The sequence below is a fragment of the Pan troglodytes genome, chromosome 9, assembly GCF_028858775.2.
Source record: "Pan troglodytes isolate AG18354 chromosome 9, NHGRI_mPanTro3-v2.0_pri, whole genome shotgun sequence".
In the NCBI taxonomy this organism is placed as follows: Eukaryota; Metazoa; Chordata; class Mammalia; order Primates; family Hominidae; genus Pan; species Pan troglodytes.
In genome coordinates this window covers 74,057,311-74,074,278 of record NC_072407.2, presented here as the reverse complement: position 1 = coordinate 74,074,278, position 16,968 = coordinate 74,057,311, and the positions used below count along the sequence as shown (strand labels likewise).

The window sequence follows — 16,968 nt, the reverse complement described above, 5'->3', positions numbered from 1 at the left end:
TCTGTTTTTCCATCAGCATCACCCAGTGTACTGGGTGGGGCCTGCCTCAGATTTCAGGGGGAGGGTGGGGAGGATGGTACTCTGGCTGGGAGCCCTTGGGTTCCCAGCCAAAGTCTGCTTAAAGCTATAGTCCCAATGTAGAAGACTTAGCTGTGCTCCTGGCTTCAGTCATTCCTTACCCAGAGAAGAGGGAATGGCTGGGGCTCTCCTGAAGCCTCTCTCACCCTGATGTTCTGTCTCTAGGAAAGTACCTCTTTACAGGCTTAGAACTGGAAAGCAGACAAGGTCCTTCACCTAGTGGTGAATATTGGGTTCCTCGTATTTCTGTGCCTGGGGAACACAGAAAAGAATATTTAGCCTTGACACTCATTTTCTTCAACAGTGGAACTAGTTTTAGACAGGCTCTCCTGGGAGGACCTCAGGGTTGTATGTTTTGCCTCTGAGATGAAGAGGTTGGTTAAACCTCAGGACATTTTTAGTAGCACAGCTGTGAGTCTTTCAAAGGGGGCAAGATCTGCCTACAGTTGCAGATAAAATTTCGAAGTGTTGGGCCTCATCAAAAGGACTGCAAGTCTATAGGCAGCAGTGAGGATGGAGGAGAGGTGATCTCAGCCTCATTCCTTGTGATTTAATAGCTCAGAGGCCTTTTTTTAAAGAAACCCCAGTTGAGTGTCTGGCTGTTGCCGCCCCACCACAGAGCCAAGTGTGGTCCCTCGAGCTTTAGTCTTGTCAGCCACAGAAAAGCCTTATTGCAGTGCAGTAGTTGGGGCTATCTGCATCCATCCATGCCTGGCCTCAAGGGCTACACAATCTTGCCCATGGATAGGGTATACTTGATGATAATTATCCAAGACTGAGGAACATAAGCCCCTTAGCTTTTCTGCCCTCCTGAGAGCTCTCTTAACCATTTCATTTGCCCTTGCCAAAGCCCAGGTGAATTGGCTCAATTCCAAGACTGATGCTGGTATGACATGTGGAATCATGTTGGATGTTGCAGGGTCAGGAAGCACTTAATTGTAATTAGCATTTAGTTATATTTAGCATTTAATTATTTTCTTCTGTTAGTGCTTCACATATGTTTAATTTTACTCCCTACCCTGCTATAAGCCCCTCAAAGGCAAGGACCATGTCATTGTCTCCCATTTTCCATGTAGCTTCTAGCACAGGATGATCTTTTTTTTTTTATTTTTTTTGAGACGGAGTCTCGCTCTGTCACCCAAACTGGAGTGCAGTGGTGCGATCTCGGCTCACTGCAAGCTCCGCCTCCCGGGTTCATGCCATTCTCCTGCCTCAGCCTCCCGAGTAGCTGGGACTACAGGCGCCCGCCACCATGCCCAGCTAATTTTTTTGTATTTTTAGTAGAGACGGGGTTTCACCATGTTAGCCAGGATGGTCTCGATCTCCTGACCTTGCGATCCACCCACCTTGGTCTCTCAAAGTGCTGGGATTACAGGCGTGAGCCACTGCTCCCAGCGAGGATGATCATATTTAGGAACTAAGAAAATACCTTTCGGTTGGCTGATAAGTAGAGTATACTTGGATAGGAAGGACCAAGAGATAATGGGGAATGAATTTTCAGATTTTCGTATTTCTTTCCCGTACTAGACAGTGAGCACCTTCTGGGCAAGAATGGTGTCTTTCTTTATCCCCAACTTGCATACATGAGACTGGTTCCACAGAGCCCACACTCTGGAGATGCTAATATATGGGGAGACTTACAGGTGATGTGGCTCTTACCACTCTTGTTCCTCCTCCTAGAGTAATTACAGACTGAGCACGTGTGGCAGGAGATGGGGGCAGGGCTCATTGTGCCCCTGGAGATTAGTGAAAATTGCAAGGGTTGCTAGGAGGTGTTGGTGAATATTTAGTTAATCTGGTCTGTGGTCTCTTGGGTAGGTTGGCAGGCAGGTGGCAGAATCTCAATGGGAAAGGAAATTGGGGATGAGAACACCAGGACAGGTGCCTAATTTTCATTAAATGTCCCATGGGATCTCCTCCGGAATTAGGCTCGACCTCATCCAGAGACCTAAGTTTGGATATTCTCAATCCCCCATTTGAACTGTGTTTGTGAGACATTTCTGTGGAGGATATAAAAATCCAGAAACTAGAACAGTTTCCCCAAGGACTTAGGTATTGTTAGGTACAATTTGGGTACCTGTAGAAAGAGCTAGAAATCAACATTTCTGCTTAAGAACAGTAATTATTTATTGACAACCTACCATGTGCCAGGCACCGTACTATTTGCTTTATCTTTAAGCATCACAATAACCCAGAGAGGTGTATGTGGATCCCATTTTGCAGATAAAGACTAAAAGAGGTTATGTTGCTTGTCTAAGGTCCTATGACCCTGGTCACATAAATCAGCATCCAGACCCAGGTCTGTCTGAAAACCATGTTTGTTCTATATTTAAGGGCATCATGTCCCAAAGAGTAGGGTTGAAGGCCAGCTTTGGATGTTGTATTTTCTGTGGAACTGAAAAATTACATGGGGTAGACATTGAGTTAAATGCACAATTCTTTCCTGTCGTCTCTGATATAAGCTCTATAGTAATTGTCATGTGTACTCAGCTTTCTAAAAATTCCCATGGTGTCTTGGTGGATTCAGTGAAGAGTGATTTAAGTGTTGAGAATTGGCAAATGGAACCATTTCGCCTTTATTTCTTGATCATGGATAACTGATATGATTAACTGCTTTTCTTCCTCTCTTGGGTTCCAGGCGCATTGGAGTGACTGTCTGGCATCACCAAGATGACACTCCACGCCACCCGGGGGGCTGCACTCCTCTCTTGGGTAAGTAGTCTTCCTCTCTTTTGTTGGCTATACTTCTCCAGGAAGCTTGAGAGAGTTAGGAGAGGAGTTTTGTAGGAGCCAGGGCTATGTAAAGTCTTCTCATTTCTAGACTAAATAGTTTTCCTTTAGACAGCATGGAAATGCATTTTCATCTGCTCTGTGTATTTTTCTGAATAAAAGGGTAAATGTGGGCCGGGTGCGGAGCTTATGCCTGTAATCCCAGCACTTTGGGAGGCCGAGGCAGGTGGATCACCTGAGGTCAGGAGTTCGAGACCAGCCTGGCCAAGCTGGTGAACCCCCCCGTCTCTACTAAAAATACAAAAATTAGCTGGTGTGGTGGCGGGCACCTGTAATCCCAGTTACTCGGGAGGCTGAGGCCGGAGAATCACTTGAACCCGGGAGGCGGAGGTTGCTGTGAGCCGAGATCACACCATTGCACTCCAGCCTGGGCAACAGAGCGAGACTCGGTCTGAAAAATTAAAAAAAAAAAAAAAGGAGGGGGTAAATGCTGACCTTAATGATCAACATATGCAGGGACTTTGGTCTTCAAAGGCCTTTAATCTAGGACAAGGTTCTCATCACTCTCTTACCACCTTTCTGTCTGTTGCCATTGTCCATCAGCAAATGTTGCCTTGCCGATTACTTCATCAAAATTCTTTTGCTAGATCATTCATACATTTTCTACCAGAGACAATGGCAAATGAAAAAATAATAGAGTGCATTGGATATTTAAAGCTAGAGAGGCTGGATGTGGTGGCTCACACCTGTAATCCCAGCACTTTGGGAGGCTGAGGCAGGAGGATCGCTTGAGCCCAAGAGTTCAAGACCAGCCTGGGCAACATGGCAAAAACCTGTCTCTACAAAAAATTAAAAAATCAGCTGGGCATGGTGTCGTGCACCTGTAGTCTCACCTACTTGGCAGGCTAAGGTGGGAGGATCCCTTGAGCCCTGAAGGTTGAGGCTGCAGTGAGCCATGATTGCACCACTGCATTCCAGCGTGGGTGACAGAGTGAGACCATGTTTCAAAAATATATATAAAAATAATAAATAAAGCTAAAGAAACAGAGGAGACCATGGAGTGTGGTGATAAATATGGGTCTCAGAGTCACATGCCCAGCATAGAATCACAGCACTGGTCTCTCTGACCCAGGGCAAGTTGGTCTCTCAGTATCTTCAGTATCTTTTTTTTTTTGAGATGGAGTCTTGCTCTGTCGCCAGGCTGGAGTGCAGTGGCGTGATCTTGGCTCACTGCAACCTCTGCCTCCTGGGTTCAAGCAATTCTCCTGCTTCAGCCTCCCGAGTAGCTGGGATTACAGGTGCACGCCACCATGCCCAGCTAATTTTTTTGTATTTTTAGTAGAGACGGGTTTCACCATGTTGGCCAGGATGGTCTCGATCTCCTGACCTCGTGGTCCGCCCTCCTTGACCTCCCAAAGTGCTGGGATTACAGGTGTGAGCCACCACGCCTGGCCAGTATCATTTTTTTTAATGGGGATGATTTTAAATTAAAATACCTCATAAAGTTCTAATTTCTCTTGGCACCATGAAAAAATAAAATAAAATACCTCATGGGGTTATTACAAGGATAATGAGATATATTTAGTGTGCACAAATACCCACATACATGCAGTCATTTAGCATGTTATCTCAATAAATCATAGTTCTTGATATTTAAAATACTTCCTGGGCATGCTAGTTGACACAGGATATTTTAGTATTCACCCTGAGTACTGATTAATCAGGGCCAATTGGAGAGCCAACCATTTTTCTTTTTTTAAAAAATAGACATAGTCTCATTCTGTTGCCTAGACTGGAGTACAGTGATGTAATCATAGTTCATTGTAACCTCAAACTTTGGGGCTCAAGCCATCCTTCTACCTCAGCCCCCCAAGTAGCTAGGACCACAGGGGTACATGCCATGCTAATTTTTAAAAACTTTTTGTAGAGATGGGGTCTTGCTAAGTTGCCCAGGCTGGTCTCAAACTTCTGACCTCAATTTTAATGTGACCTCAAAAAAAATACAATGTTTTGTATTTTTGGTAGAGACTGGGTTTTGCCATGTTTCCCAGGCTGGTCTTGAATTCCTGAGCTCCAGTGATCCACCCGCCTTGACCTCCCAAAGTGTTAGGATTATAGGCATGAGCCACTGCGCCTGGCCTAAGACTAGTTTTATTTATAGCAGCTACTTATATCCTTTTCTGAAAAGTCACAATAAATATGCATGAGGCCAGGTGCACTGGCTCACACCTGTAATCCCAGCACTTTGGGAGGCTGAGGTGGAGGATCACTTGAGCTCAGAAGTTTGCAACCACCCTGGGCAACGTGGCGAAACCCTGTCTCTTCAAAAAATACAAAAATTAGCTGGGTGTGGTGGTGTGCTCCTGTGCTTCCAGCTACTTAGGAGGCTGAGGTGGGAGGATCACCTGAGGCTGTGCAGGTTGAAGCTGCAGTGAGCTGTGATCGTGCCACTACACTCCGGCCTGGACAATAGAGTGAAAGCCTGTGTCAAAAAAACAACAACAACAACAACAACAAAGAACATGCATGAAAATGTTAAAGTATAGTTACATGTGCCGGGATCAGTAGTGCACACCTGTAGTCCCTGCTACTTGGGAAGCTGAGATGGGAGAATTGCTTGAGCCCGGGAGTTTGAGGTTGCAGTTAGCCATGATTGCATCTGTAAATAGCTGCTGGACTCCAACCTATAACATAGCAAGAGCCTGTCTCTTAAAAATATATATAAATATAGTATAGAGAATGTTTTCAATTTAAACAAAAGTTGTGGAGCTAAAGCAAATTTTATGAAACTGTAGTAGCATGAAATAATGCATCTGTTATGTTAGTGAGAAGAGTGGCATAGAACATACACGTACTCACACATGATAATTCCAACTACAGTTTAAAAAAATTACCTAGAAAAAACGAAACAAATACATCAAAATGCTAAAAGTACCTGTATTAAAATACTAGAATTATTGGGAGCTCTGTTTTTTGTCTTCTGAATTTTCAGTAATTTATAACATAAAAATAAATTAGTGGTTTATTTTATTAATACTTAAATTATAGCTTGAAACTATTCTGTAAACAGCAGTTAATAATGAATAAACTGTTACAGGGTATTTTAAGATTTGACAACCTTAAGCAACCCTGCAATCCTTAAAGGCAACTCTTGAGTTATGTGGTGAGCCTGGTCCTCACTCTCATGTTTTATGCCCTGACTAGAGATGAAGGAACTTCTCTACTTCCTCAACTTTTAAATGATTTCTCACTTGAGAGCAAAAATAATTCACAGGAAGAAAAAATCTTTTTATATCCATGAAAGGAACTGTGGCTGGATTATTACTTAATTGGTATATGTGATGAATCCAGATTCCTTAGGAGACTTTACATCAGCTAATTGGTATGATTTTTTAGTCTTGTTAGTGAACAAGCATCCATAGTCCTTGAATGTTTTACCTAGATTGCAGGTATTGATAGGAGATGGTTTAGCCTTGGCAGTCTCTTCATTTTCTGCAGGTAAAATGGAATCTTGGCCTGAAGTTTTCAGAATCTTCCTAGAAAACTTACAATGACCTGTCCTGACCAATTAGATTGAGCTTTTTTCAAAAGACAGTAAAAATATATTATAAATATATTAGCAAACTCTTTAAGACGTCAATAAGTCATATTTTATTTCACGTTAAAAAAAATTTTAATCTGTTTTAACTGGGATTCATCTAAAAGGTTCCTCTTTTTGAGATAGGGTCTTGCTCTGTGACCCAGGCTGGAATGCAGTTGCAGCTTCATAGCTCAGAGCAGCCTGGAACTCCTGCACTCAAGCAATCCTCTGCCTCCCACCTTAGCCTCCTGAGCAGCTAGGACCACAGGCATGCACCACCATGGTGGGCTATTTTTCCTTTCTTTTTTTTTTAATTTTTTGGGGAAAGGGTCTTGCCATGTTGCCTAGGCTGATCTCAAACTCCTGGCCTCAAGCGATTCTCCCTCCTCGTCCTCCCAAAGCACTGGGATTACAGGCATGAGCCACCACACCTAGCCTAAATGTTGTATTTATTTATTTATTTATTTTTTTGAGACAGGGTCTCAATCCGTTGCCCAGGCTAGAGTGCAGTGGTGTGATCATAGCTCGCTGTAGCCTTGACCTCCCAGGCTCAAGCGATCTTCCCACGTCAGCCTCCCGAGTAGCAGGGACTACGCGAGCATACAGGCGCAAGCCACCTCACCCAGCTAAAAATTTTTTTAAATTATTATTTTGTAGAGCCAGGGTCTCCTTATGTTGCCCAGGCTGGTCTTGAACTCCTGGCCTCAAGCAGTCCTTCCACCTCAGCCTCCCCAAGTGCTGGGATTACAGGCATGGGCCACTGCGCCTGGCCTAAAAGTTGTTTTTAAATGTGAAAGTATTTAACTCAAATAAATACTATCATGTCTGTAGAGAAATCATTGATTTTTAAAAATCCTCTTAATTCTATAGTGCATGCAGCTAACTTAACTATTAAGAAATGCAAATGTTATGTCTACTTCATTATTTTAATTTTATTAACCATAATAGTGCTTTATGTTTATTACTTTTTTCTTTTTTTTTTTTTTTTTGAGATGTCTCTGTTGCCCAGGCCACAGTGCAGGGACACTATCATAGCTCATTGTAACTTCTCCAGCTCCTGGGCTCAAATGATCCACCTACCTCAGCCTCTTATGTAGGTAGGACTTACAGGCACATGTCACCATGTCCAGCTTGCTTGCTTGCTTATTTATTTATTTAGTAGAGACAAGGTATTGTTATGTTGCCCAAGGTGGTCCTAAACTCCCAGCCTCAAGCAGTCCCCCTACCTCAGCCTCCCAAAGTGCTGGGATTACAGGTGTGAGCCACTGCACCTGGCCTACTTTATATTTTTTAATGTGTTCTTGCATCCATAATCCCATTTGAGCTCACACTGGTCCTTTGAAGTAGATAAAGTAGGGATTCCATCCATTTGGCAAGGGAGAAAACTAGTGCAGAGAGAAATAAAGTTTGTAACAAAGGTTGCTGGCAAGTTTGTGGAGGAGCTGGGCCCAAAATGTGTATGTACTGGCTCCCAGCCCAAATATAGAGAACACATTTGTAAGCAATAGAATCTAGTTGTCTGCACATAACCACTATGCTGAAGTTCTTTAAAATACCTTGTTTCTTAAAGCAGGCTCAGTCTCTCTCCCCTCTTAGTGTTGAATATGTGAATAATTAACTTAGCAAACCCTTTCTTCCTATAGTAATAAAAACGTAAACTTCAGCCCAGGCTACTTCTGAACTGTAGTGCCTGTGGAATTCATGAGGTTTTCCTGTAGAGGTCGACCATGTATACTTATTGAATAACCTGTGTACCTGATGTGTGTGACCCCTGGTGAATATTCTAGTGGTAAAAACTGATTTAAATGTATGCCTATCTGAAGCCAAAGAATGGGAACAGGCAACTAAATTAGAATTAAGAAGTTTTTCTTTGAAATTCCCAGCTCCTCTTCTTTATCCCCCACCACCCCCTTTTTTTTTCTTTTCTTTTCTTTCTTTTTTTTTTTTCCTTTGGAGACAGGGTCTTGCTCTGTCACCCAGGCTAGAGTACAGTGATGCAATCCCAGCTCACTGCAGCCTCGACCTCCCTGGGCTAAGGTGATCCTCCCACCTCAGCCTTCTAAGTAGCTGGGACTACAAGTATGTGCCACCACTCCTGGCTAATTTTTTGTGTTTTTTGTAGGACAGGGTTTCACCATGTTGCCCAGGTTGGTCTTGAACTCCTGAGCTCAAGTGATCTTCCCGCCTCAGCCTCCCAAAGTGCTAGGATTACAGGTGTGAGCCACCGCGCCTGGCTCCCTCCACCCCCTTTTTAAAAAATCATCTTGTTCCCCTATTGTTTTTCCCTTCTCCCCTCAGCCAAAGCTTTATGTGTGGAAAGAATAAAAATGTATTAATAAGATTTTATATCTTTGTGGGAGTGTATAGCATATATGTAATATTTAAGTTTTGAATAGATATTTCAAAACTCAAGAGCCACAAAGGGCTATAATATAAAATGTATTAATAAGATTTTATATCTTTGTGGGAATGTATGGCATATATGTAATATTTAAGTTTTGAATAGATATTTCAAAACTCAAGAGCCACAAAGGGCTATAATATAAAAATCCAAGGGATACAGAAACTTATAATGTAAACGTTCAAGAAATACAAAGAGATATAATACATTCAAGAGCTACAGAGAGTTATAATGTAAGAGCCTTTCTTTTCCCACCTCAGACTCCCTGCTGTCAAGTTCCTCTCTTTAGAAGCAGTGGTAGTACCAATTTATTGGTGTATCCTTCCAAAATACTCCCAGTGCTGGAACATCTTAGGAAAGTTTAAGCTTTTATTTAGTTGAAGCCAAAGGAAGGGCTCTCTGATGGTTGCATTTCAGGTGGCTGTAACTGGATGAGTGAGTGCAACAGCACTCCTTCCTGAAATTAAAAACCTGAGAATCATCAGTTCTTGTATTCCTATAGCCTACAACTGTAAGCACTCACATTAAGCCTCTGGGAAAAGGAGCAAACCACGTTGCTTCTAACGGTCTCACTAGGCTGTTCCCTTTGATTTACAGGTGAACAGTCTACACGTGGCTGACCCTGTGGAGGCTGTGCTGCAGCTCCAGGACTGCAGCATCTTCATCAAGATCATTGACAGAATGTGAGTACGCACCATACCCCTTTCTAGCCTCTAAGGCAAAGCTGATTTCTGGGGTGGGGGCTGTACTTGTTCTCTTTACTTGATGATGGCTATGACCAGAAATCAGGGGAAGGATTGGGACATCATAAGCCAGGGTGGGGCCTAAAGGCAAGAATACATTGACCTCATCTTCCAGTCACTGTACCACTCCATGGGAGAGGTTTTACGCTTGTCCCATCCTGAGGCTTCTGCATTCTTGCACAGGAGAACCTCCAAGGCTCCACGCCCTCACATTCTTCCAAGTGCTCACTCTTGGGTTCCCCATCTCTTGTCTCACCAGAAGCCTTCTACAACCCTCCTTTCTTGACTCATCCCTACCCTATGCCACAAGCCCTCTTTGCAACCTTCTGAGGGAAGAAAGGGGAAACTCTGACATCTGAAGGAAAGAAAAAACACCTAGAAATCTCATCTCTAACTTGTTAGCACAGTACAGATATGCCTCTTTCTAAGCCATTATAAAATAAATACACTTCTGGGGTTTTTACTGCCTCAATTAACTTGCTTTCTGAGGTCCATGAGCATTTAATAAGCTTGTTGTTACCATGCAGCAAGGATTGTAGTTTGGCCTTTTGGTCTGTGTCTTTAGCACATTTCCTTTGAACGTCACAGTTATCTCGGAAATGAATAGAGTGGGGCTTCCTCCCAGTATCCTACCTTTCTGGGACCAAAAGCATAGGTCAGTTGTCATCTTTTTTTTTTTTTTTTTTTTTAAGAAAAAGCACATTAGATTGTTTGCCCCAGGCCAAGGATAGACTGAAGTGTTGAAGGTGTTTTATGTGCCATACGTGGCAGTTAGGAACTGGTATCAGGGACTCATATCTCTGAAGCAAGCACTTTAGCTACCTATTCATAGGTAACAGCTCATTGATAGGGAAAGAAGGTAGAATTAAGCTTATCAAAGGCCAGAACTGTGTCTGATTCATCTTGGGGTCCTCCCTACCTAGCTTAGGATGCTACATTGATTAGGTTTTAGTTAATGTTTGTTGAGTGAAGAGATGAGTTGGTATTCTCTATCAGCAAGGTCTAGTGGGGCCAAGTGGCCCAGGACAGATGGGTCTGCTGCTAAAGTGGTTTTTTATTTGAAGTGTGTGTTGATCGTGGGTTATCTTACAGGATTTTTTAATACTCCATATGGCTCTAACCAGGACCTGCCTTAGTACCTCTAAAAGAAGTCACTATTCTTATTTTGGTCCAGACACTACCATTTTCTCTCCCAGTTACCCAGGCAGGACATTTCAACATCATCTTGACTTCTCTGTCTCCTTGGCGCTGATCTCTAATTGGTCATCATCCTCTCTGCTTATATCCAGCGTCCCTCCCTCTGCCTCATTCTGGATACTAGGCCCTCATGGCCTAGTTCTTCTCTAATCTGCCCTTATTGCAGTTCATTCCTATGCACGAGGTCTCAAGAATCTTTCTCAAATCTTGTTTTCTTTGTGACACTTCAGTGACTCTTCATCAAACCTCAGTGAATATTCATTTCTAATAGGTAGAAATCTAAAATCTTCAGCCTGGTGTTTAAGATCTTTCATCAGGGGGTCATTTCCTCTCACCAGTTTTGTTTCCTGCTTTTTTCTCTCCCCACTCGACACCACCTCGTTTTTTTTTTTAATCTTATAGAAATCCTTATATCCTGGATTTTGTTAATTGCATTATTATGGTACGGCTTAACTTGTTCCACTATTCCCCTTGTTGCCTATATACTGATAATTAGATCTAAGCTTGATTCACTTTTTTTTTTTGTCAAGGATACTTCATAGTTGGGGTTGTGTACCACCTGTAAGTCAGCATTTTGCAACTTCTGTTGAAAATCATTATTTTGCAAACCCTAAGGAAGTGATAGATCCAGGCACCTGACATTAATGGGTGGTAAAACCATTAGTCTGGCAATACCTAACTCTCTGTTTAATTTTAACCTCACTAAAAGTGAAGCAGCCAGGTATAATATGCCTTGTATTGTAACACACAATATGGGGCAGCATGCTTTTTTGACTTCAAAATAGATCAAGGAACTTCTGCTTTTGAAGAGAGAAATTTCCTTGGCCTGGTGACAAGAGCAGTAGATGTGCCCAAGAGTAAGGATGTGTGTTGTCCTTGGGTTAGCCACTGTAGGTTTATAACCTGGTAGGAAATTTTCATAGGAAGGGCCAAAAATTCAAGATGCTCATTTGCAAGTTGTCTTCTAGGGTGTTGCCTGAACCTAGGCTGCAGTAGAAGTGGGGCTTGGAGGTAGGCGATATTGAAATCCCAGGTTAATGCTAATCTCCATCTCAGATCCAGGACAATGCAGACCAGCTTCCTTTTGGGAAATGGAGGTTCTTAGTTAATATGTTCTGGCTCTTACATTTCTGATACCGCTACTGGTGCCAACCTAAATCAGCAGCCTAGTTCTCAGCAGAAGGCAGCAGAGGATGGCAAGGTTGGAGGGTAGATAGAAGCTGTGGGAGTTGGGTGGCTCCTGTCTGCACACTGGACAAGGGGCACCCTGAGAAAAATAATTCTTTAAAAAATTAAAAAAAAAAATAAGCTGTGGGAGTTGAGGGTTTAATTGCTTGGCCACTTAGCCTTCTCTCTGGGAAAATTAACTGGGATCAACCCCTCTGACAAGTTTCCCTTTCGGTTCTTCTGTGCGTGAATAGTCTAAAGCAAAAAAGGCTGTCCCGTCTGTTTGATAGTTGTGAAGCTTGAATAACAGAGTATAGTGGAGGCATTTTGCCAGAAAACTTACAGTTCTGACATTTTTGTCTTGCTGACTTTTATTTCTGCTCTTCTCAGTAAAAAGCATCCCTCAGTTGTCAGTCAGCCCATATGTATTGAGCACCTACTTTATTCCTGGCTTTCAGCTAGTGCAGTTGGAGTGGGCAGTTGTAAATGGTGCAGTTGCATTCATGAGTGCTGCAGGAAGACCTGGAGGACAGCCGAGGCATGACTGGCAGGAGTTGTGGATGGCTTCCTGACAGAGATGAGACTTCAACACAGTCTTAAAGGATGGGCTGGATTTCTCTAGGACTACTGTTGTCCAAAGTATGCTCCATGCAGCTTTACTTAAACCAGGCTTTGTGGGGGGTGGGGGAAAAGGGTTTTGTGGTCAAATAGGTTTAGGAAATAATGCATGTTGTATCTTCTTCTATAAAAAATGTTCAGTTTAACCCAGCATTTCTTAAACATTTCACCTGAGAACCTCTTTTTATTTTAGTTAATGGAATACTCAGAGGTAAATATTGCTCTACACTAAGCCAAGGAGTCACAACATTCCAGATTGTGGGTGGGTAGGGAAAATGGCTCATTTGGGAGTCTGTAAGAGATTAGCATCTCCTCAAGACTTTGTAGGAGTCTCTGATCTCAGACCAACTATCCAGACAGAGTGCCTCTGGGGGGGATTCATTTGGAAGAAGCCTGTGTAATCACATGGGGTATGGGGGGAGGTACACTCATAGTCTTGGCTTGGATGATGCTTATGCTTGCAGGATGTCTCTGGCATTGGAAGGTTCTGGGCCTGCCCTGCCCTCCAGAAAGTTCGCTAAGAACTAGGAGTTTAGATTCTGAGAAGCAAGGGGCCCACTAATCAGGATCTCCCACTGTAGCCTAGAGAATTCAGCTTTCTAACTTGAAGTGGTATTTCACCTGCTGCTTCTGAAAATGGAACTGCAGTTAGCTAGGGGATCCAGCGAAGTTCCCCCACTAGGTTGAAGGCTGAGATGGCAAAAGCCTCCCAGAGCAGGATCCCAGGGACTAGTATTCTTTTTTTTTTTGGAGACAGAATCTCGCTGGGTCGCCCAGGCTGGAGTGCAGTGGCATGATCTCAGCTCACTGTAATCTCTGTCGCTTGGGTTGAAGCAGTTCTCCTGCCTCATCCTCCTGGGCTGTGTGAGAGCTCCCCCTGCTGTCTCCCTGTCCTCATGGCTCTCTTCACACTGCCCGCTCTTCCAGTTAAGCAAGTACAGACAAGAACCACTAATCAAGAATACTAGTCCTAGCTGGGCGCAGTGGCTCCAGCCTGTAATCCCAGCACTTTGAGAGGCTGAGGTGGGTGGAGGTCAGGAGTTTGAGACCAGCCTGGCCAACATGGCGAAACCCCATCTCTACTAAAAATACAAAAATTAGCCGGGCGTGGTGGTCCATGCCTGTAATCCCAGCTACTTGGGAGGCTGAGGCAGGAGGATTGCTTGAACCCAGGAGTCAGAGGTTATAGTGAGCCGAGATCGTGCCACTGCACTCCAGCCTGGGCAACAGAGCGAGATTCTGTCTCAAACAAACAAACAAACAAACAAACAAACAAACAACACTCTAGTCCCTGGGATCCTCCTCTGGGAGGCTTTTGCCATCTCAGCCTTCAGCCTAGTGGGGGAACTTCACCCTGTCACTTCAGAGCCTTGTTTCCTCCTGTTCTTTCAGTTCTTGGATGTTTTTCCCTCCCCATGGTCTTCTCTCACTCTTAACCTAGGTGTGTTCTCCAGGCTTCCTGACAGTTTAGAGTTGAGCCATTCCAGATGGTGTAATATAGCTTCCCGTTCATCTGTGCTGCCTCCATCTCCTCTCGGCCCCTTTCCACAGAGCTTTTTTATGTTTGCAAATAGGATGGCAGAGTGCCATCTTTTCCAGAAGAACCCCATGCCTCAAGTCCCCTCTTCCCACCCACCACACAGTTCCATCTGGATAAATGGTGTCCTGGTATCTGTCACCTGCCTCCAGGATCTGATCTGGATCTCTTCCAGATCCAGCAGAGATCAAGACTGGAAGGAATGGGGAGGTAGTATGAAATGCAGCAGCAAGGAGGCAAAGATTGCTGAATACTCTGTTCCTAATACTTGCTCTTTTTCTAGCCATGGCACTGAAGAGGGACAGCAAATCTTGAAGCAGCCGGTGTCAGAGAGACTGGACTTTGTGTGCAGTTTTCTGCAGAGTAAGCACCTTTCTTATCCAGCTATGAAGAAGCTGCTTCCTCAGCTCGTGGGATTGGAGAGTCCAGAGGAACTAGTTCATGGGTGTCTGGAGGAGAAAAATTTCAAGGCTCCCCACTCTTTAACACAAAGATGAAAACAGCTGGTTCAGATCCCCTGGGTCTTGTGATGCCTTCATCAGTTGGTGTAAGAAGAGTGTCCCTTCAGTCCCAGAGCCCTTCTTGGAGATCTAGGTGGAGCCAGAAGGTTACTTTTTGGGACCTGTCACTTTGAACTCTTTGAGCACCTTAAGTTTCTGTTTCCCCCAACTTCAAGGAGACAGAAGAGAGAGAATGAGTCTCTTTCCCTTGCAAGAAAAACTGTTTTTCCCAGATAACTTTGAATTAATTGCTTAGGCGATAGGTGTAGGGGCAGAGGCACATTAAGGTTGATCTTGACCCCCCTCACTGCTTGTGTGACCTTTCTGGACATAGGTTCCCTATCTGTAATATGGAGATGATAACTGCTCTTCAAGTGGATGGGTGGATTAAATAAGAACACATGCAAAGCTTCTAGTACAGTGCTTTTCAGTTCCCCTCCCCTTGTCCAGCCTTAGACCACACAGTCCTCGTCTTTGACATGGGGAGCTAGCTGCCATCTCCACCCCTAGAGAATTATAGGAAAGGTGAGGCTATATTTAGATAAAGTTAGGTGATAGTAATTGAGCCCAGACCCTCGGGCAGTGTAAGAGTCACGTATCCCTAGTTGTCCTCTTCTGACTCAGCTATAGGTTTCCTCTGTGACCTCAGTTGGAACAGGATTCTAAAGTGACCTGGCATCTCTGGGCTCTTCCTCTGTGGTGCTGAGAGTTGGTGAGTGGTTGGGAGAGTGCAACATCATGACCCAGAGTTGCTGTGAATTCCGAGGCTGCTTTCTTCTTCCATTATCCCTGTAGCCCTTGGATTGACCCAGGATAGAACTGACTTCAGATGGAAAATTGTAAGGCAGGGGAAAGAGGCCATAGGAGTAAGGAGCCCTACATCTCATAGCCCCACTAGAGATAGCCATTCTGCTCCCCAGATTTCAGTGTTCTGGGATCTCAGGTATGGTTTCCAGGAAGTTCACCCTGTTTTCTACGTTGTTGTCATTGCAGAAAATCGAAAACATCCCTCTTCCCCAGAATGCCTGGTATCTGCACAGAAGGTGCTAGAGGGATCAGAGCTGGAACTGGCGAAGGTACCTATGGAATACCAGACTGGGGAGGCAGGGCAGGGTTGGGGTGATGGTACCTGAGGGACCCTGCAGGGCCTTCTCTTAACCCAAGGGGAGATGATGGGTGCTTTATTTCTGGGGCTCTAGTACGTTGGAGGTAGAACCAGGCAGCAACCTGTCTTGAGACAGAGGCTAATTTAGCCCAAGGATTCTAGGAGCCCATGATCTTATGACAGAGATTATGAAACAAACAATGGTTTACTAGACCATTACTGTGGGCCTCGGTAGAGACCTGGCAGAAATCAGGTCTCACTCGGCTATCACCATATTTTTATTATAGCTCAGTCTTAAGTCATTCCCTCTGCTCTTTCTGGGTGCTGGCCTATAGAGGGTACTTAAAGCTTCACACCCAGGGTTCCATGAGTCCAGGAATTGAGCCATGCAGGAATCTTGGTGCTCAGCTTTTTGTACAGTGTACACTATCCTTAATAAAAAAAAAAAAAAAAAAGTGTTTCCTGGAGCTGTTAAAGATGGTGGCCTGGGATTGCTGAATTCCAGGACTTTTAGAAGAGTCACCGGAATAGCTCAGAGTCCCCAGAACAGCCCAGAATGGGGGCACTGAGAAGAGAGACAGCCCCACTCAGTGACTGCCTCCTGTTTGGCTTCTAGATGACCATGCTGCTCTTATACCACTCTACCATGAGCTCCAAAAGTCCCAGGGACTGGGAACAGTTTGAATATAAAATTCAGGTAAGCCCTTGTGCCTCCATGCCACCTAGCAGGCCTAGCCCATGCTTCACCTCACCTGACTTGTTTTTCTTTGAACAGCAGATACTGGACTTTTAAAAAATACAGTTATAGCAATTATTGCCATTCATCATAGAAAGTCTGGGAAACGTTGAAAAGCATGCAGGAGGAAATAACAGTTGCCGATAAACTCATTCCTAGAGTTTGCTAACTTTTTAAAGGATGTACTTTCAAGTCCTTTTTTATGTGCATATGTTTAACTGTAATGTGTTTTAGGATAATATGTAGAAATTATTCTCTGTTCCTATATGTGTTTCTGTGTGTGTGTGTTTTTTTTTCCCCACAGAACTTTCACTTCATTTATCTCATCCTTTCCTCTGGTAGGGTCATCTGGAAGAGGCCAACATAGTTATATATAAAAGCTTCCTGGCCGGGCGTGGTGGCTCACGCCTATAGTCCCAGCACTTTGGGAGGCCGAGACAGGAGGATTGCTTGAGGCTAGGAGTTCAAGATCAGCCTGGGTAACATAGCGAGACCCTGTCTCAACAAAAAATATTTTTTTAAAAAAAATGAGCTGGGTGTGGCAGTGTGTGTCTGTAGTTCTAGCTACTTGGGGAG

General features: G+C 44.0%; 1 protein-coding gene across 33 annotated transcripts in view; it reads left to right on the top strand.

Moving 5' to 3' along the window:
• The window catches only part of NUMA1 (nuclear mitotic apparatus protein 1), a 77,351-nt gene that overhangs the window by 41,537 nt on the left and 18,846 nt on the right, over nucleotides 1-16,968 (top strand). For all 33 annotated transcript variants that reach the window (XM_016921503.2, XM_063784259.1, XM_001174474.4 and 30 more), the window contains 5 exons: nucleotides 2,717-2,790; nucleotides 9,387-9,472; nucleotides 14,335-14,414; nucleotides 15,545-15,627; nucleotides 16,273-16,353. In XM_016921503.2, coding sequence (XP_016776992.2) covers nucleotides 2,749-2,790; nucleotides 9,387-9,472; nucleotides 14,335-14,414; nucleotides 15,545-15,627; nucleotides 16,273-16,353 — 372 coding nt within the window. In that variant the 5' untranslated portion in view covers nucleotides 2,717-2,748. The remainder of the gene's footprint in view (nucleotides 1-2,716; nucleotides 2,791-9,386; nucleotides 9,473-14,334; nucleotides 14,415-15,544; nucleotides 15,628-16,272; nucleotides 16,354-16,968) is intronic.